This window comes from Chiloscyllium punctatum, chromosome 5, assembly GCF_047496795.1.
Source record: "Chiloscyllium punctatum isolate Juve2018m chromosome 5, sChiPun1.3, whole genome shotgun sequence".
Classification (NCBI taxonomy): domain Eukaryota; kingdom Metazoa; phylum Chordata; class Chondrichthyes; order Orectolobiformes; family Hemiscylliidae; genus Chiloscyllium; species Chiloscyllium punctatum.
The window spans coordinates 101,447,386-101,466,498 of record NC_092743.1 but is presented as its reverse complement, the minus strand read 5'-3'; the positions used below and the strand labels follow the sequence as shown (position 1 = coordinate 101,466,498).

Genomic DNA, 19,113 nt, shown 5'->3' with positions numbered 1-19,113 from the left:
CAACAATCTTACATATATGTGAATATTATTGGTAATGAAAGATTTTGTTTGAGTGAACAGGACAAAGATATTTGGCAACGGAACTGCTTGAGATATGAGGGAGAATTGCTTTAATACAGTTGCTGTGATCTGAAATGCACTCAGAAGGAGTGGTACAGTCGTTCTGGTGTAACGCACATTTCGTTAACACTAATTGGCTGTACTGCATTGTCAATACTGTTTGGATAACGCAAACATTCTATTGAACACAATCTTGTACAGCGCGATTTTCTATAGCACAGGGTTGCAAAGAAACACAACTGTCATGTTATAGCAGAATGACCTGTAGGAGCAAATTCAGTCATAACTTAGAAAAATTGTATGGTTATGTGAGACAGGATGGAGTGGAATTTATGGAATAGCTTGATCAAATAACCAGAACTTAAATGATGGGCCAAAAGACTGCAGCCTCTGCTGTACAAGTCTATGGTGTTTGAAGAATAATACACAAATGCTGTTTCTTTTTCATCTTGGTTTGCTGTGACAACAAAATTATATGAAAGATTAATATAACAGACACAAAGTCCAAACAAATATTTAACCAATGCCAACTGCTGTGTATGACTAAATGTTGCTTAGACAGAAGTTCCAACTTTGCAGGGTGTTATAACTACCTTTTTATTAAATATGTGATACTTGATTTTTCTTCAAGAGGGTATGAATAACTTGGGGATAGGAGTAGGCCATTCAGCCCATCCACCTGCCCTGCCATTCATGATGATCATGGCTGATTGAATATTTCAAAGCCTTTACCCCATCTTCATGATCTGCGTGCCACTGGTACACAGAAATCTGTCAATCTCTACCTTAGACAATCTCAAAAGCTGAAGCACCACAATCTTTGTGGTCGAGAATTGCAAAGCTTCACAGCCCTCTGAATAATATAGTTTCTCCTCATCTCCAACCCATGTGGCTTTCACAAAAGTTTTAGAAGAGAGATTTCTTGGTCCTTGCTAGTTCTGCTGTTACAGCACTTACAGATTGCTTGGACTCTTTTGCTAGAGCAGTAGCTGTTTACTGATACTTCCTTTGTGTTTGCCTGTCCAAGGATCTTCTCTGATGCTGACTCTCAGAATTTCTCCTGGGGATTTGAGCAAAATGGCTTTCTAAATTTTCTCTGTCACAACACAAAGTAAAATAGCTGCTATGTTAATTTCAAATCAACTGTTATTCAACTGGGTAAGTAAGTTACTCAAGCTGGAATCCCTTTTGAAGTTGTGAAGCATTGCAACTTTTAGAAAATTCGTTGGTCTGTCCAGGAGGAGTTGCCTGCATTTCAACGACTCTTCATATAGCCAACTTCAGAGTTAGCCAAATCTGACCAACTTTAAATAAACATTCGTGAAGACAGTTGTTCATGAATTTTTAAAGCCTATGTCTCCCAGTCAGAAAGCATTTTAACTTCATACTTAAAGGTCTTGATGAAAAATAAATATTTACAATATCATAATTACATGTTCATGACAGGTGCTTACAATCTCATTCTCAATGGTACTTCAGGATGAGCAGTAAATGCTGACCTTGCCAGTGATGCAACATTACATGAGCTAATAGTTCCTAGCAGTGTAAACACAGTTTTTTTTGCTCAAATGTTCTTCCCTTTCTTATAAGTATATTTGAACTGGAAATGTGAAATGCCAAGTGAAACTGAAAAGTTTAGATTTATCCAGCCAACTCCTTCCAGTTACTATAATGTGAAGAAAGAGACTAAACTTGTACTGAGGTTTATTATATAATTTCTATTTGATCAATCAAGGTTGTAAACAAAAACCAGATGAATCAGAGTAGGGTGGACCATTACTGAATTTGGCAAAGGAAAAACTGATCAGTTATAATTAGTTCCTCAGATTTGAGGGTCTGATAAACAGGAGATTGTGCTGTACATTTCAGAACAGTAGAGATACTACTTAGGAGTACATGACTTTACTTAAATTTGAAAATAAATACAGAAATGTTCATAATTAGCTGATTTTTGTTTTCTTTTATAATCCTAGGATCTGTCCGTCGAGTGAATGGAATTAGATGGCACATGTGTACGTACTGCACAAAAGAATTTAAAAAGCCTAGTGATCTGGTACGACATATTCGTATTCACACTCATGAAAAACCATACAAGTGCACTCAGTGTTTCCGGGCATTTGCTGTGAAAAGTACCCTCACTGCTCACATGAAGACACACACTGGCATCAAGGAGTTCAGATGTCCCATGTGTGCAAAGATGTTTTCTACTCAAGGGAGTTTAAAGGTTCATCTCCGGCTACACACAGGTACTGTCACCATTTGAAAAGATTCTTCTGTAAATTTGAATTTTGTTTCACATAATAACCCAGAGATGTTCTGAAGGAAAGTTTTTTGATGAATCTAAATATGATTTATATTGCGGAGTATGGAAAAAACACACTATTTACAGTCTTCTCTCTTTTAACAATGGTATTGATTTCAAACAATATGGAGTCATCAATTCTAGAATGTCAAAGTAGTTGATCAAAGTAGTATACTGTAAAGGAAAAGAGGCTTGCATTCATTCAGTGCCTTTCATGATTCCAGTCTGTCCTAAAGTGCTTCATAGCTAATGAAGTACCTGTGCTCACTACTTTTTGGTACAGGGATAAGATTGCTACCCACTGAGCCATAGCTGGCATTCTTCTAATGGAGGTTTCTGGGGAGAAGGCCATTTTGTTTTCATCTATTGTGAACTCTCCAGAGAGGTATTGTAAGACATAATGGAGGGAACATAGTTCTCAGAGAATGAACTGAAACATTTACTTACACACCACAATGTGGTATTATTTTAATCCAACATTTTCATGAAATTACATGCCAAGAAATATTCAATATTTAGGAACCTCAAATTTATTGCTAAATGGCTAAAATCAACATAAAATACACGTTAATAAGGGCATATGTAATTGTACCATTTGCTGCTGGGCGAGGCTTAAATTTGATTAAGTAGAACATGAGAGTGGGTGACACATAGGATAGTGGGATAGGGGCAGTCCTTTGCTCCTCCTGGCTCTACAATCAGGTTAGTTATTTCATTTTTGATTTATGGTGTTTTAAGTGTTGGGTGCCTTGATGTCTCATGCCAAAGCAATGTTGTTGTCGGAGTGTTAAGTGGGTATTAGTTACCTTATTTGCATGTGCAGAGTGGGAAACATCTGCTACAGATATAAGTGAAGTGCTACTATCATGCTTGTCCAAAATGGTGGGTAGCCCACCTCTGATCGATTAATGCAGTTCTTATCCCTGTTTAGTGTTTGAGGCACTCGTGCAGTTTGTGACTTAAAAGACACCAAGCTACCTCGCCAAATGGGAAGCCCAGAAATCACGGTTGAAAAATGTGTCAACGGTGTTCAAAGCACTTGCACAGTTCCTGAGTCATTGAAATAAAATCCCAAACTAGAATAAATAATGCCATTGCGTTTAATCAATCAGGACTTCCACAGTAATTTTTTTTTCTAACTCTTTCTCCATTTCTTTTCTTTCCTGTTATCATAATCAGGAGCCAGACCTTTTGATTGTCCACACTGTGACAAAAAGTTCCGCACCTCAGGGCATCGCAAAAGTCACATTGCTTCACACTTCAAAAATTTACAGCTTAAAAAACGGTTTCCACGCAAACCAGCCAAGACACGAATTTTAAAAAGCAGCATCACGTTAACTGACATACCTCTTCAGGAGCCTATCCTCATCACTGATTCAGGTGAGCATTTGAATCACACAAGAGTTCATGAGATGTATGTAATGAAATGGTTCTCTGAAGAAAGCTAAACTGATCTATATTTAAAAGGCAATAAAAAGGCATTGAACAATTTGAAGTGTTTAATTGATGCACCCTGACTTGAACAAAAAGGAGAATTGAGTGATGCTTTTGCACAGTTTTATCACATTGCTTTTAATCAAAAAAACTTTGTTTTAACCATTGGAAAGATATTGGAGTGCACTTGAGGTTGGTTTTATCTTCTGATGAATATGTTAATTTATAATCCAAAACCAGTTAACTTTGTTTTGTTAATGAGTGCAGAGCTTCCTCGTGGATTATTATCGAATCGCTCTTCCTATTTCCTTTTCTGTAACTGATGGCTCTGCTGCAGAGACTAACCTTTAGCAGATTGCATTCTTTTCTCTGGGGGTGGGTGGGGGTGGGGAAGAAGAGAAAACTAGACACATTGAAACTGCTGGCACAATATTTTTTCCTTTTAATGGTCCCTGGTTCTCCTCTGGGCATAAATGTCTAAATTTAATGAATGTGATTGTAGGATGGGATTAGGGAATGTTGGTCTCAGCCACTGGCTGCATTGCCTCTTGAAGGCCTATCATATTAATTGCCTCACTTATACTCAACTGGGCGCAGGTATTCTCCAAGATCAGAAAGAAGCTAGGACGACCACCATGGCGATAGTGGCTGCTGCCAGAATCTGGATCCCAGACCACAGTTGAATGATAGGAACAGTTGGGCAAGAAGAGCAGTGAGGGAGGGTAGCAGCAATCAGTGGAACCCCTTCCTGATGCTGAGTAAAAAGGTTACCTATTGTCCTTCCTGCCATAGACTTAATTGGGAAGGCAGCCAATCCCTACCCTCTCACCTCCTGCCTGAATAAATGGCATTGTCACCAAACTCATCCTGTAGAACAGTGTTGAATTCTGCCCAAAGTTTCAAAGCTGGTAAGCACAAAGTTCTTTGTTGATGTTTTCAGCTAATGGCAGCTTGTCAGTTGTCCACCTCATTTATTGACATTGCATTGGGAGAGGTAGGTACAGAAAGCATTTATGCTTCCTGTGATGTCTAATCTCTACAATGTAAGCAGACAAGCATGGAAACCTGCCAGTAGAACTCCTGTTTCACATTCTGTCCATTCCCCCATTCTACCCTTTCAGACTTACACATTTTAGTGCCTGCCTTGTTTTGCCTTTGATGCTCTTAGGTACCTTTGTCAGAATTGTAAAACTGAAGGCAAATTGATTAATGAGCAACCTTGCTGATGACCACATGGTTATTTTGCTCCAGGCGATAAACATGAGGTTCATCCTTTTAAGATGAGGCTACTGATTATATTCCAGTGCAGAATATGTTATTGTATTTCCTGTGTCTTTTAGAATCACAGAATTGTTGCAACAATCAAGGAAATTATTTAGCCCATTGTGTCTGTGCTTGCTGCCCAAATGACCAAAGCACCAAAATTCATTTCCCCACCTTCTCCCCATAATGTGCATATTATTACTTTCACATAATAATGTGTTTCCTCTTGAACATTACGAGTGAACTCGACTCCACACACTTTAAGATATCACATTCCAGATCATATTCTTTTTAATGCAGAAAATAATTATCTTCATGTCTGTGTACCTTCTTTTATGAATTACCTTAATTTTGTGCCAACTTGTTTCCAAACCGTTCTCTAGTGGAAACAGTTTCTCTTTGTCTACTGTGTCCAGCCCCCTCAGGATTTTGAATATTGCTATCAAATTGCAACCTGTTTTTTTTTCTCCAAAACAACTTCCAACGTCTCCAAGTTACCAACATAACTGAAGTTCTTCATCTGTGGAATCATTCTCATGAAGTCATGAGATCCAAATATACAGTCTTAAGACATCCATTGCACATTTTTAACAATTCAACTTTTAAAAATCTCATGTGATAGTAACATAAGCATATATGATATCAATACAAAAGCAAAATACTGCTGTCAGAAAATCCTGAAAATAAGAAGCAGTTAGGGCAGAGACCTGAATCCTTTACCACTAAAATTCTTTCATTATAATGGGTGCTCCGCTTTCCTTTGTAATGCTATTTGTTAATTAATTGATCATTTTCCATTACTTTTAAATGAATACAGACAGGAAGGGAGAGATCCTTTTAAAATTTTAAAATAAATCCTATCTGCTCTTCTGACATTATATTATGCATTATTCTTGTCCAACATAAAAGTCAGTAAGTATAAAATCAGTCAATTGTTAACTAAGTTTTTTAATAGGTTTTGATAATGTTTCTTCAACTGTGACAGCTTGCAATATTGCTACAAAACTTTGACGTGGTATCTTTGAGATGGGAAAACCTCCCAAAGTGCTTCACAGAAGAGTTATTAGACAAAATTTGATGTTTTTAAAATTTTCTTACGACACAAAGTGTTGTTAACAAGGTTGGCATTTGTTGCGCATCCCAATTTGCTCTCAAGAAATCCACTTTGAGTGGCTGGTACAGATGCACTTGCAATATTGTTAGGAAGGAAATTCTAGAATTTTGATCCAGTAGCAGGGAAGGAATGGTTGTGTAATTCCAGGATTCTATGTAGATTGGTGGGGAATTTTCAGGTTTTTTTTAATTCACTCATGGCGTAGGTGTTACTGGCTAGGCAAGCATTTGCTGCTTATCCTTATTTACCTAGAGGACAGTTAAGAATCATTGCTATGGCTCTGGTGGCATATGTACACCAAAACAATGTGAAGGATATATTTCCTTACAGTCAGTGAACCAGTTGGGTTTTTATGACAATCGATAATATTAGGCCAGTTTTTTAAATTTACATTTTTACTTCACTGTCTGCCATGGTGGGATTCAAATCCATGTTCGTGGAACATTAGTCTGGGGTTCTGGATTACTAGTCAAATGACATTACCACTATGCCACAATGTTCCCCCCTAAAGTCTGGTGTTTGCATTTTTCTGTTTCATTTGTCCTTCTTGGTGGTAGAGGTCAATTGTTTGGAAGGAAGATGTTGTCAGAAAATTCTGATTGGGATGTTGCAGTGTATCTTTTATGTTGTACATACTGTTAACAACAAGCACTAATGGTGGAGGGACTGAATGTTTAAGTTGGCAGATCGGGTGCCAGTCAAGTGGGCAGTTTTGCCTGAGATAATGTCGGGCTTGTCATTTGAAATATTCTCATTTAGCCAAGTGGCAAGTATTCCATGGCACCTCCTGACTTATGTTTTGTAGATTGTGGACAGGTTTTGGGGAGTCAGGATTTGAGTCACTCATCTCTGAATTTCCAGCCTCTGAACTGTCATTATAATGACAATATTTGTCTACTTTTGAAGTTTCTGATTAATAGTAATCTGCAGAATGTTAATAATGGGTGAATTTGGTGATGGTGATGTTATTTCATGATTTGATTAGGTTTTCTCTTGTTTGCTGCTTGCACTTGTTTGACACAAATGTTACACTGAATTGCATAGAGATTTTGTGGCCAATAACTGAAAAGCTGTGGAATCCAAGGAGCATCTTAAGAGAAGGGCGAATGAGTTTCAGGAGGGAATTCCAGTATAGTCTAGTCTGCTGAAAAACGAATCTTGATAGTGAATAGAAAATCAGGAATATACAAGAGGTCATGAGCATAGAGATCGCTGAAAATTATGGGCTGTGGGTGTTTACAAGGACGGAGAGGACTGAGGGATTTGAAAGGGAGGAGAATTTTTTTTAGTTAGTTATGAGACCTGAGCCAGGAAGAGCTGTCTGCTCACGTGGTTTGGTGTCAGGTTCTGTTTTATAGCCTCTGAGTGCCTTCAGATGTTTATCATGTTAAAGGCGCTATATAAGTATTATTAGTTTTTTGTTTAAAGTTGAGGCATTAATGAATGAATGCGGGTCAGAGAGTACAGATACCTTGAAGTGAATAGAAACCATAAATATAAATAGAAAATTTAATAATCCTTTACAATTCATTTTAAATGTTCTGCCCAGTGAAACTACATGGGTGTTAAGCCACGTCCTTTAGTTTTTGATGAGGATCAATTGAAGCTTCAGCTATTTGTGGGTGTACATCGTAGATACTCCAGTATCCATTGCAGCATGGGGCAAATGATTTTTATTCCTTGATTTAAAACAAGAGGTTGACATTTTGAGATCTCAGTTCAACTTTCAATTGCTTGCATCCTTTGGAGAAACCACAGATATAAAGTTTTCACGTAGGTTTAAACAATACATTACTATATAATCACTCTTCAGTTAGATGGTTTATGAAGGCCAAGCCTTGGATATTGGTATGTTACTTAAGTGCCTTTTGCCTTTCTTGCACATTTATATTTAAGAAAAGCATTTGAAGCACTATGTGTTTGATTTGAGGTTGTACAAGCTGAATACGTAATGTGATGGCAGAATACCCTTCACTGTTGTCCTAAGATACGCCTTAAAGCTTACCACCATGCCTGAGCATTCAATTATTTGTTCCAGTGTGTGGTTCAGTGTAATATTTGTGTCAAGCAAGTGCAGGCTGTGTCCATCCCCAACTGGAAGAAACCGAACTAGACCTACTTGACATGCAATAATATTGCATTGCAATTCCCCTTTCTACGAGCATCCTGGGGATTATTCCTTCTGGAAGAAATGAAAAAAAATCATGATTTCTTCCGATTTACTTTTGTCTCCAATGGGATCAGATCTGTCTGAAGTGTTATCAACCAGTATCTGCAGTCCTCACTTTCAACCAGTAAGGTCAGAGATATCTTTAGACCAGTTGGAGCTAGGAAACAAGTGATAGTTATATGTTCATTATGGGACAGTTTGATGAGAACTGCATGTATACTTTACATAGGGAATAAATAATGGGTATTTTAGAGTTTGAAATAAAGTTGGAATAAAACTCTGAACACTGACTGACCAACTTTTTAAACTGAGGTATTTAAACAGTGGATGATTCTGATCCATCACCGTCTGAGTTATAGGCCCAGCACGTATCTGCTGTGCCATTCTGCTCAGCTGAAAGATTCACTGGGTTGAAATGCCGAATTGCCCTGGTGGACTTTATACCAAGGTTTAATGTGGAGTCCAGGTAACATGAAAGATTATTTCATTCGCTGAGCAGTTCTCTTTGTTGGAGCAAATTACATTATATAAAAGAGCTGCAAATTGTGTTCTTTTTCTTCAGTCCTTAGTTAAATGGAGTAAGCTGAGCTGTCTTCTCTGCAACTGAAATTAATATTAGCAGGTATAATGTGAAAAATAACAAGATTGAAAATTGAAACTATAAGCACCACTTGCTGTACATGCACAGTCTGGGGAGAGAGGGAAGGGGAAGGTGTAGGCTAACTTTTCAAATCTGAATCCCCTCTTAGAATTGAAGAAAATACATTTTTTTTTGTTTTGCTGAGGATCTCCCATGCTTTCCTTATTCCAGTGCTGATTCTCAAAATTATTCATGCACCTTTACAATCTTCAGGTTCAATTGATGTGTTGTGTGTATCTCTGAAGTTTTGGATTTTAGTTTTAGTTTTGATAAAGCTATGCATGTTGGTTAACAGCACAAAACACAACTTCAAAAATACAGCTACGTAGCCGATAATAGAATCGGGAAACTCACAATATGGGCATGTTTCCAAGTTTGGACAACAATGGTTGACATCTCTATGAAGATTCTAGTAGTATATACATGCATTAATAGATTTATTAAATAGTCACATTTTATTCATTATAACTATAAATTATACGTTAGATGTCTAGTTTTGCAATTTAAGATTGTTTCTGGTAAATTTATTTTAAATAGGGTCTCTTTGGTACTAATTTTCCTGCAGCTCACTTTCACTTTCTTTTTTTCCTTGGAACTAAATCTATTACAGACCCTTATTTGCAGCAACACAAAAAAAATCGGAATTGTGCAATTAGTTGGCAGTTTGTCTGTAATAATCATCTGTTTTGAGGGTTTCTGGATGTTCAGCCTAACCAAGGCACATTGATAAGTTAATCCCACTATTTAACATCAGTTATATTGTACGTTGTGTAACTGTTTTACAAGTTTAAACAATAAAATTGTTGCAAGCAACTTTGTGGTAAGCGACTACTGGAGGCAATGCCTGATTCATTTTCATTTTTGTTGATCGCTTTCGTTTTTTAACCCAGGTTAAAACTGTGACTTTTTTTAGACAAAAGTAAAGTTCACTTAAAAGCTTGACTTCTTTTTCAATGTAGGTCTCATTCAGCAAACACCACGGAATAGCCAGTTATACAGTCATTACCTGGCCAATGGCATCATGTCTGATGGACTAGGAGGGGATAGGCCATACAAATGTGCATATTGCAACAAGGGTTTTAAAAAGTCTAGCCATCTTAAACAACATATCAGGTACGAATGATATGATAGCTTGTTTAAATTGTTTGGGAGCTGGGAAGTGGTATCTTGGCAAGATTGCATGCAGTTTCTCTAGTTGATACTGTTATAGAATCAGGAAGTGCAGGAGGAGGCTGTTTGGTCCATCGTGTCTGTGTTTAGTCTTTAAAAGAATTATCCACCTAGTCTTGTTCCCTTGCTCTTTTCCCATTGTCCTACAAATTACTTACTTTCAAGTTTATATCTAATTCCATTTGGAAGCCCTGTTGAACCTGCTTTTGTCCTTCAAGGTATTCAGTTTAATGAAATTTGTTGAAAAGTGGATAAGTTGTATATTTTGATATTTCATATTATAGTTGCATCTTAATTACAAAATTGCTCCCAAGTTTTTTGCTTTTCAAATTTCAAGTAAATGTCCAGAACCATTTCATAGAACAGGTGATAATTTCACAAAAAAAAATTTGGGAAACTTAATGCACATCTGTCACAATCAAATATAGCTGCTTTACTATATTCAGTCTTCCAAATACTTGTGTGGATCTTGACGTGGCCTCTTTTAATGCTGCTTGACCCTTCAACGATTCCTTTCCTGTCTCTTTATAATTTGCCTTGTTCTTTTTTCCTTCCAATGTCTTTCCATACATGACATTTAGACTATTGCTGGATTACTGTTCCATAGGCTTGAACTGCCATCCTCCAGAGTGGCCAGCCATTACGTGTTAGCATGGCCAAGTCTCCATCCACCCCTTTTTGTTTGCCTCAACGCCACAGTGTGTGCCAGTTTTTTTGGTGTTTGCAGGCAAAAGCAGACAAAAACAAATGTTGCATATCTAATTTTCTGTGTTTTCATTTATGCTAGTTCCTGATCTGACCCGTTGAAAATGAGCGTTAAAGAATGCTATCTGATGTGGAGAATCCAGAAGTGAATTTAGAGAGTCTCGTATTGATACATGGATGCAGGGAAAGCACAGGGGCATGAGACAAATTCAACTCTTTCAAAGGGACACGATGAGCCAAACGGTTGCCTTTTGTCTTCTTAATTTCTGTGACATTGATAACTTATTTAGCTCTCCTCTTCAGGACTTGTTTTAGTTACTTTTGCTTTTACTAATTACCTGGGCATCTACCTTGTGGCTTTTTTATGAGTTAATAGCTTTCTTTTAAAGTACACTACTTTAAAACTTGCAGTACAAATTCACTTTCACTCTAGTTGTGCATTGTGCTCATTTCTAGCCTCTGCAATATGAAAACAATGAATGTGGAGACACTGGAAGAGGTATAGGATCAATTTGCAAGTTCAGTATTAAACTGAGTGGTTGCACTTTTCAAGGAAGTTGAAACAGGAAAGTTTTATTTCTTGAAAAAAGAAGCCTTGAATGTGACCTGGTTGACATATTCAAAATTAACATAAGATTCAATTGGATCAGTATAGAGAGTCGTTTCCACTTACATAGAAACTAGGCCTTTCAGGCCTGCTCCACTATTCAATCTGATTCTGGCTAATCCTTGATCTCAATGCCATATTCCTGCTTTCATGCTCAACCCTTGATGCCTCTAAAATCTAGAAATTTATGTATCTCTTTTCTTGAATATATTCAGTGATTTGGTCTCTGCAATCTTCTGTGGTAGAGAATTCCACAGGTTCACTATCCTTTGAGTAAAGAAATATTTGTTGAACTCTGTCTCAGGATAAAGGGCAGGCCATTTAGGACTCTGTCCCCTGGTTCTAGACTCTTCAACCATAAAAAGAACACCCTGCACATTTTTTAGAACCCCTTTTAGAATTGTATATGTTTTAATCAGCTCTTCCCTCATCCTTCTAATCTCTAGTGAGTACAGGGCCAGTCAAACCAAGCTATCCTCATGGGACAGTTTTATCATCCCAGTGCACACCTATGAACTGCTGCTTCACTCCTTCTGTGTTGAGTAAATCTTTCTGTAGAATTTCCTATCCTAGAGATTAAAAACTGTCCGCAATACTCCAAGTGTGGGATGGTCTTACCAAGGCTGTGTATGACCCTGCACAGCATCCCTACATTTGAACTCCAATCCACTTGCAATGAAGGCCAATATACATTTAAAATTAGTGGGCATAATAAATCCAACAAAGAATTCAGGAAGATTATTTTTATTCAGAGTGATGAGAATGTTGATTTCATTACTGCATGGTGTGGTTGAAAACAAATATTCTAGATGCATTTCAGAGGAAGCTAAATGAGGGAGGAAGAAATAGAAGGCTATGCTGTTAGGATGAGGCACTGAATATTAAACAATGGCATGGATTGGTTTTGCCAAATGATCTGTTCCTGTGTTATAAATTCTATGTAATTCTACACAAAATGTAAATACCACAATCAGCTATATTGTAAAGGGAGTTTAGCATAGGAGTGAGGGAAGAGAACTGTTTTAAGAAAAATGTTTAAAATTAAAAAGTTATAGTCCACGGGGAGAGAGAGACTTCAAACAGAGTGAGACTTGTCGTGCTGTGTGATTCAATCCATGCATAACGATTGCGGCAGGATCTGTGCCAACATTCAAGATTTAATGGGGTTGATGGATGAAGGCACAGGAATGTGGGGACAGGATTGTTAAATGGGAATAACATTATTTGCCTATATGGTCTAGACTCCTTGGGTTTAATGGTTTATTTCTACTGCTGTAAGTTTTGCATCAGCAATCCTCCAACTCTGGTCTGTTGAGCATCCCTAATTTTGATTACTGTACTGACGTTGGCCGTGCCTTCAGCTACTTGGGCCTAAAACTCTGAACTCCACTCTCTAAATCTTTCATCCTCTCTACTACTCTTTTCTCCTTAAAACCATCTCTAAAACTTGTCTTTTTGACCAGGTTAATTGTCAACCTGACCTAATATCTCCTTTTGTGGCATAGTGTCAAATTTTGTTTAACACTCCTGTGAAGTGCCTTGGAACATTTCTTTCTTGTTATTATTATCATTAGTATTATGTCACTAAATGAATATAACATTGGAATAAAGCTCAAGAAGAGTGAAGTTCCAGCAAAGCAAAAACAAAATCTTATTAGGAGTGTCAGTTACAAAAGCAAAGTACTGTGGATACTGGAATCTCAAAGACAAATCTGGAAATTTTGAAGCTGCGGTTCCTGGAAGCCTGAGTTTCAGACCTCAGGCCTAGGGCTGTTGGAGTATCCACGAGGCTGAAAGTGGATAGCACAGAGAGTTGGTTACTACAAAGGCTGACTCCACAAGCAATAAATGAATAGGTGACCACCACATAGAGTAACAGGACAAGACAGAGTGCAAAAATTCTCTGTGGCCATTCCCCTGCAACACAGATGTACTGTTTGGATACTATAAGGGGGAAATGACCTCACAGGAAAATGGCAGCAGCCAATTCATTGTAACACAATTTGCTGTGGCGCACAGAAGAGGAAAAACAGTGGGAATAATAATTAGTTATAATGTAGTAGGGGCATTTAGCATTCAAAAGTAAGGGGAATAGATGGACAGTTCTGTGCAGCAAATGAGACTCCATGACTTCTGGGTGCTGCAGGATATTCTGAAGTGGGAGGGTGAGCAGCCAGTGATCGTGATAGACATTGTCCCAGTGCCATAGGTAAGAAAAGAAATGAGGTCCTAAAAGCCAACTATAGGGAATTTGGAAGCACGTTAATTGGGACCTCAAAGGTAGTAATCTTGGGATTGTGGCTCGTGCTACATGCTAGTCAGAATTGAAATAACAGTACAGATCTGATCAATACATGACTGTAGAGATGGTGCAAGAGTGAAGGTTTCAGATTCCTGGGACGCAAGACCGATTCTTGGGTAGGTGGATGTGTTGCACTCGGACCAGAACTGATGACGTAGAGAATGTATTTGTGAGTGTAGTCAGAGAGCATTGAAACTAAACTGGAAGAGGGATGGAAACCTACGCACAGAGACAGATGACAGTGAAATAAAGACTAAAACAAAAGATAGAATGGTAGATTAGAAAAGTGACAGGCAGGTAAGTTTAAGGGCTAGCAGTGAGCAGGACCACAGTGAAAGGAACTAAGTATGCAAAAAATACCAGTCTTGAGGCCTTGTACCTTAATGCACAAAGCACTTGTGATAAGATTAATGAATTGGTTTTTGAATTGATGTAAGTGAGTTTATGATAGTGGGTATTACAGAGACATGGCTGCAGAGTGACTCAGAATAAGAAATAAAAATTCAGGGGCTTTCAGTTTTTAGCAAGGACAGACTGAAAGATAAAGGAGGTGGAATAGCTCTGCTGATTAAAAAGGAAATTCATGCAGTTGTGAGGAAGGGTATTAGCTCTGGTGAAATAGAATCTGTGTGGGTTGAACTCGGAGACATTAAGGGGCAGAAAGGAATAGTTAGGGTTGTATTAGACCCTCAAACTCTATTCCTAATATTGGGCAAAACATTAAAAAGGAAATTAGAGATGTAAGTAATGAATAGAATAACTGGCTGTAATTATGGCCAACTTTAATCTGCATATAGATTGATCCAATCGAATCAGTAGTAATACCCATAGAGAAAGAATTGAGAGTGGATATGGGATAGTTGATGAGTCAATATGTAGAGGAACTAACTACAGAAAAGGCCGTTTTTGACTGGGTATTGTATAATATGGAAGAACTAATTGTGCAATGGCCTTGAGAGAACAGTGATCGAAATAGGATCATTAAATTGGAGAGTGATGCAGTTGTTTACAAGACTAAGATAATGATTTTAAATAAATGAGTTCACAATGGTATAAGCCTAACCTAGTTATGATAAATTGGAGATTGTTATTTAAAGGGATAATGGTAGATGGGCATTTAAAGAGCGCATGGACGAACTGCAAAACATTCCAGTCTGTCATAAAAAATAAAACAGGAAACATGGTCAGACAATGGTTTACAAGGGGATTTAGACAGAATTATTATTTAGTAAACAAAGAGACTGGTTGATTAAGAGAGGGAAAATAGAGTATGAGAGTAAGCTTGTAGGGAACATACAGACCAAAAATGAGAACTTCTATAAGTATGTGAAGAGAAAAAAGATGAGTAAAAACGAATATAGTCCGCTATAGTCAGAAATGGGAGAATTTATAATGGGGGATAAAGAGATGGCGGACCATGAAATACATAGTTTAGTTACGTCTTTGCAAAGGAAGATGCAAATGACATATGAAAAATATGGGGGAAGCACAGGATCTAATGGGTAGGAGGAATTGAAAGAAATTATTAATAGGAAAATTGTGTTGGGTAAACTAACAGGATTAAAAACAGATAAATCCCCAAGGCCTGAAATCCTCAAACCCATGGTACTTAAAGAATGGCTTTAGAAATAGTAGATGCGCTATTGGTCACCTTCCAGAGTCTACAGAATTTGGGAACAGTTCCTATGGAGTAGAGGGTAGCTAATGTTACCCCACTATTTAAGAAAGGGGACAGAGAGGGGGGCAGATTGTAGATCAGTTAGCTTTACATCAGTGGTCGGGAAGAATGCCAAAGACCATTACAAGTCATGTAATAGCAGAACCACTGAAAGATTGTGACAAGATCGGACAGTATTAGCATGGATTTATGGAGGGATTGTTGCGCATGACCAGCATGCTGGATTTTTTTGAGGATGTAGCTTTGTAGAGTTGATAAGGGAGAGTTAATGGATGTTCAAAAGGTTTCGGTAAGCTCCAACATAAGAGATCAGCTTGCAAAACTATAGCACGTGAGATTGGAGGTCATTACTGAAATGCAAAGTCAACCTTACCAAAATCTGGGGCTTCTGGTGAAGTAGAATCTGTGTGGGTTGAGCTTAGAAACACCAAGACCCTCAAGTTCTATTTGTAATGTTGGGGAAGGCAAAAAGGAGAAGGAGACAAGCAACAGTCTGATATTGTTCGTCAAGTATGATTCCATGAGTATGACAATATCCCAGGCACCACCATCACCATCCCTGGATGTATCTTGTCGCACCGGCAGGACAGATTCAGCAGAGGCTGTGGCACTGTAGTATATTGTCAGGAGAGAATTACCCTGGGAGTCCTCAACATTTGAGTTTAGGCTCCATGAAGCCTCATTGCTTCAGGTTAAACATGGGCAAGTAAACCTCCCACTGATTGCCACATACCATCCTACCTTGGCTGAGGAATCAGTGTTCCTGCATGTTGAAAAACACTTGAAGGAATCACTGAGATGGCAAAGGTGCTAAATATACTCTGGGTGGGAGATTTCAGTGTCCATCACAAAGAGTAACTTGGCAACAGCACTACTGATCAAGCTGGTTGGGTCTTAAAGAAAATAGCCTCTACACAAGTGGTGCAGGTACCAACAAGAAGGAAAAACATACTTGACCTTATCCTTACCAGTCTTTCTGCTGGTGAGTGATTGGTAGCAGTGACATTTGCACAGTTATGTGGAGACAAAGTCCTCCCTTCACATTGAGAATACTTAATCATGTTTTGTGGCACTATCCCCATGTTAAATGAACAGATTTAGAACAGATCTTGTAACTCAAGACTGGGCATCCATGATGTGCGGTGGCCAGCAATAGCAGCAGCAGAAATGTACTTGAGTACTACCTGTAACCTCATGGCCAGCACATCTCTCACTCAAGCCAGGGAATCAGACCAGGGAATCAACCCTGGTTCAATTGAGAGTCAGCCTGGTACAGCTGCCAATCAGGACTACCTGCCTGCCACAGCATAAGCAGCAGGTGATAGAACTAAAAATGCCACAATAAACAATTAGATCTAAGTTGTTCAGTCTCTTCAGTTGTGAATGGTGGTGGACAGTTAAACAACTTACTGGAGGAGGCTCCACAAATAACCCCATCTTCAATCGTGGAAGAGCAGAAACATCTATTAGGCTGGAGCATTCACATCATGCCAGAAGTGCCAAGTGAATATTCCATCTCTGACTACACCAGTGGCCACCAGTGTTACAGATACCTGTCTTGAGCCATTCAATTCACTCCACGTGATATCAAGAAATCATTGGAGGCACTGGATACTGCAAAGTCTGTGGGCCCTAATAACATTCTGGCAAAAGTACTGAAGACATGAGCTACAAAACTTGTCACTCCCCTAGCCAAGCTCTTCCAGTGCGGTTTCAATACTGGTATCCATTCGTCAATGTGGAAAATTGCCCAGGTATATCTTGTGCACAAAAAACAGGACAGATTAAACCTGACCAATGACTGCCTCATCAGTAAAGTGATCAAAGGTCTCATAACAGTGCAATCAAGTGGCATCTGCTCAGCAATAACCTGCTCAGTGATGCCCAGTTTGGATTCTGCCAGACTACTCATCCCCTGACCTCATTTCGGACTTGGTTAAATCATGGACGATAGATCTGAATTCCAGAGATGAGATGAGAATAGTGGCACTTGACATCAAGGCACGTTCAAGCAAGTGTGGCATCAAGGAGCCCTAGCAAAACTGGAATCACTGTGCACATTCTCTGATGGTTGGAGTCACACTTGGCACATAGGAAGATGGTTATGCTTGTTGAAGATCAGTCATGTCTGCTCTATGACATCTCAATAGGTGTTCCTCAGGGTGGTGTCCTAGGCACAATCATCTTCAACTGCTTCATCAATGACCTTTGGTCCACCTTAAAGTTAGAAGTGGGGATGTGCAATCATAATGAGCAATGTTCACCATCATTCATGACTCCTCGATACTGAAGTAGTCCATGTTCAAATACAACAAGATCTGGACAGTAGCCAGGCTTGGGCTGACAAGTGGCAAGTAACATTTGTGCCATACAGATGCAAAGACCATCTCCAATAAGAGACAGTCCAACCACTGCCCCTTGACAGTCAGCAGTGCTACTATCACTGAATCCCTCATTATCCACATCCATGGTGTTGCCATTGACCAGAAACTCAACTGGACTCACCACATAAATGCAGTGGCTAGGATACCAGGTCAGAAGCCAGACGTACTGTGGCAAATATCTCCCCAAAATCATCTGACATCTACAAGGCACAGGTCAGGAGTGTAAGGGGAAACTCCCACTTGCCTGGATGGTTGTAATTCCAATAACATTCAAGATGTTTGATACTATCCAGGACAAAACAGTCCACATGATTGGCATCACATCTGCAAGCATCCACTCAGTTCGCCACCAATGCTCAGTAGCAGCACCTACAAGATGCACTGCAGAAATTCACCAAAGATCCTTAGACAGCACCTTCCAAATCCACAACTACTTCCATATTGGAGGACAAGGGCAGCAGATTCATGGGAACACCACCACCTGCAAAGTTCCCTCTAAACCACTTACCATGCTGTTTTGGAAGTGTATTGCCATTCATTTATTGTCACTAGGTCAAGTTATTGGATTTGCCTCCTTAATGGTATTATGGGTCAACCTACAGCACATGGACTGCAGCTGTTCAAGAATGCAGCTCACTACCAGCTTCTCAACAGCAACTAGGGAATTTGGCTAGCGAGTAATACCATATCCCATGAGTGAATTAAAAAGAAAAGGATACAGAACTGGCTGCAAGCAAAGAGCCAGAGTAAATAGATCTTTGTCTGAATGGTAGGCAGTGACTAGTGGAATATGCAGGGATTAGTGCTTGGACCCCACCTATTCACAATATATATTAATGATTAAGATGAGGAAACTACATGTTATATCTTAAAATTTGCAGATGAAATATAGATGAATTGGAGGGGGAGCTGTGATGCCAAAACAGACAGGCAGATTATTATCTGAATGATGACAGTTGGGCATAATGGGACCTGATGCGCTCATTCGCTAGTGGCTGACAGTAAGCATGTAGGTGCAGCAGCTGAAGAAAGCAAATGATACGTTGGCCTTCATAGCAAGAGGATTCAAGAACGGGAGCTGGAATGTTTTATGTGAGGCTGTACAGGGTCTTGGTAAGATCACACCTGAAATATTGTGTACAATTTTTCTGTCCTGAACTGATGAAGGATTTCAAAGAAGGTTTACCAGACTGATTCCTGGGATTGACATGAGGAGAGACTGGATCAGTTAGGACTGTATTCACTGGAGTTTACAAGAACAAGGGGGGAATTTCTTCGAAACCT

General features: G+C 38.9%; 1 protein-coding gene across 3 annotated transcripts in view; it reads left to right on the top strand.

Annotated features, from left to right (window-relative positions):
* Positions 1 to 19,113, top strand: part of LOC140477272 (zinc finger protein 236-like) — a 167,465-nt gene that overhangs the window by 62,710 nt on the left and 85,642 nt on the right. For all 3 annotated transcript variants that reach the window (XR_011960694.1, XM_072570867.1, XM_072570868.1), the window contains exons 10-12: positions 2,034 to 2,306; positions 3,542 to 3,742; positions 9,943 to 10,096. Coding sequence is in view for 2 of the 3 variants with exons in the window: in XM_072570867.1 (XP_072426968.1) it covers positions 2,034 to 2,306; positions 3,542 to 3,742; positions 9,943 to 10,096 (628 nt within the window). In the remaining variant the exon portion in view is untranslated. The remainder of the gene's footprint in view (positions 1 to 2,033; positions 2,307 to 3,541; positions 3,743 to 9,942; positions 10,097 to 19,113) is intronic.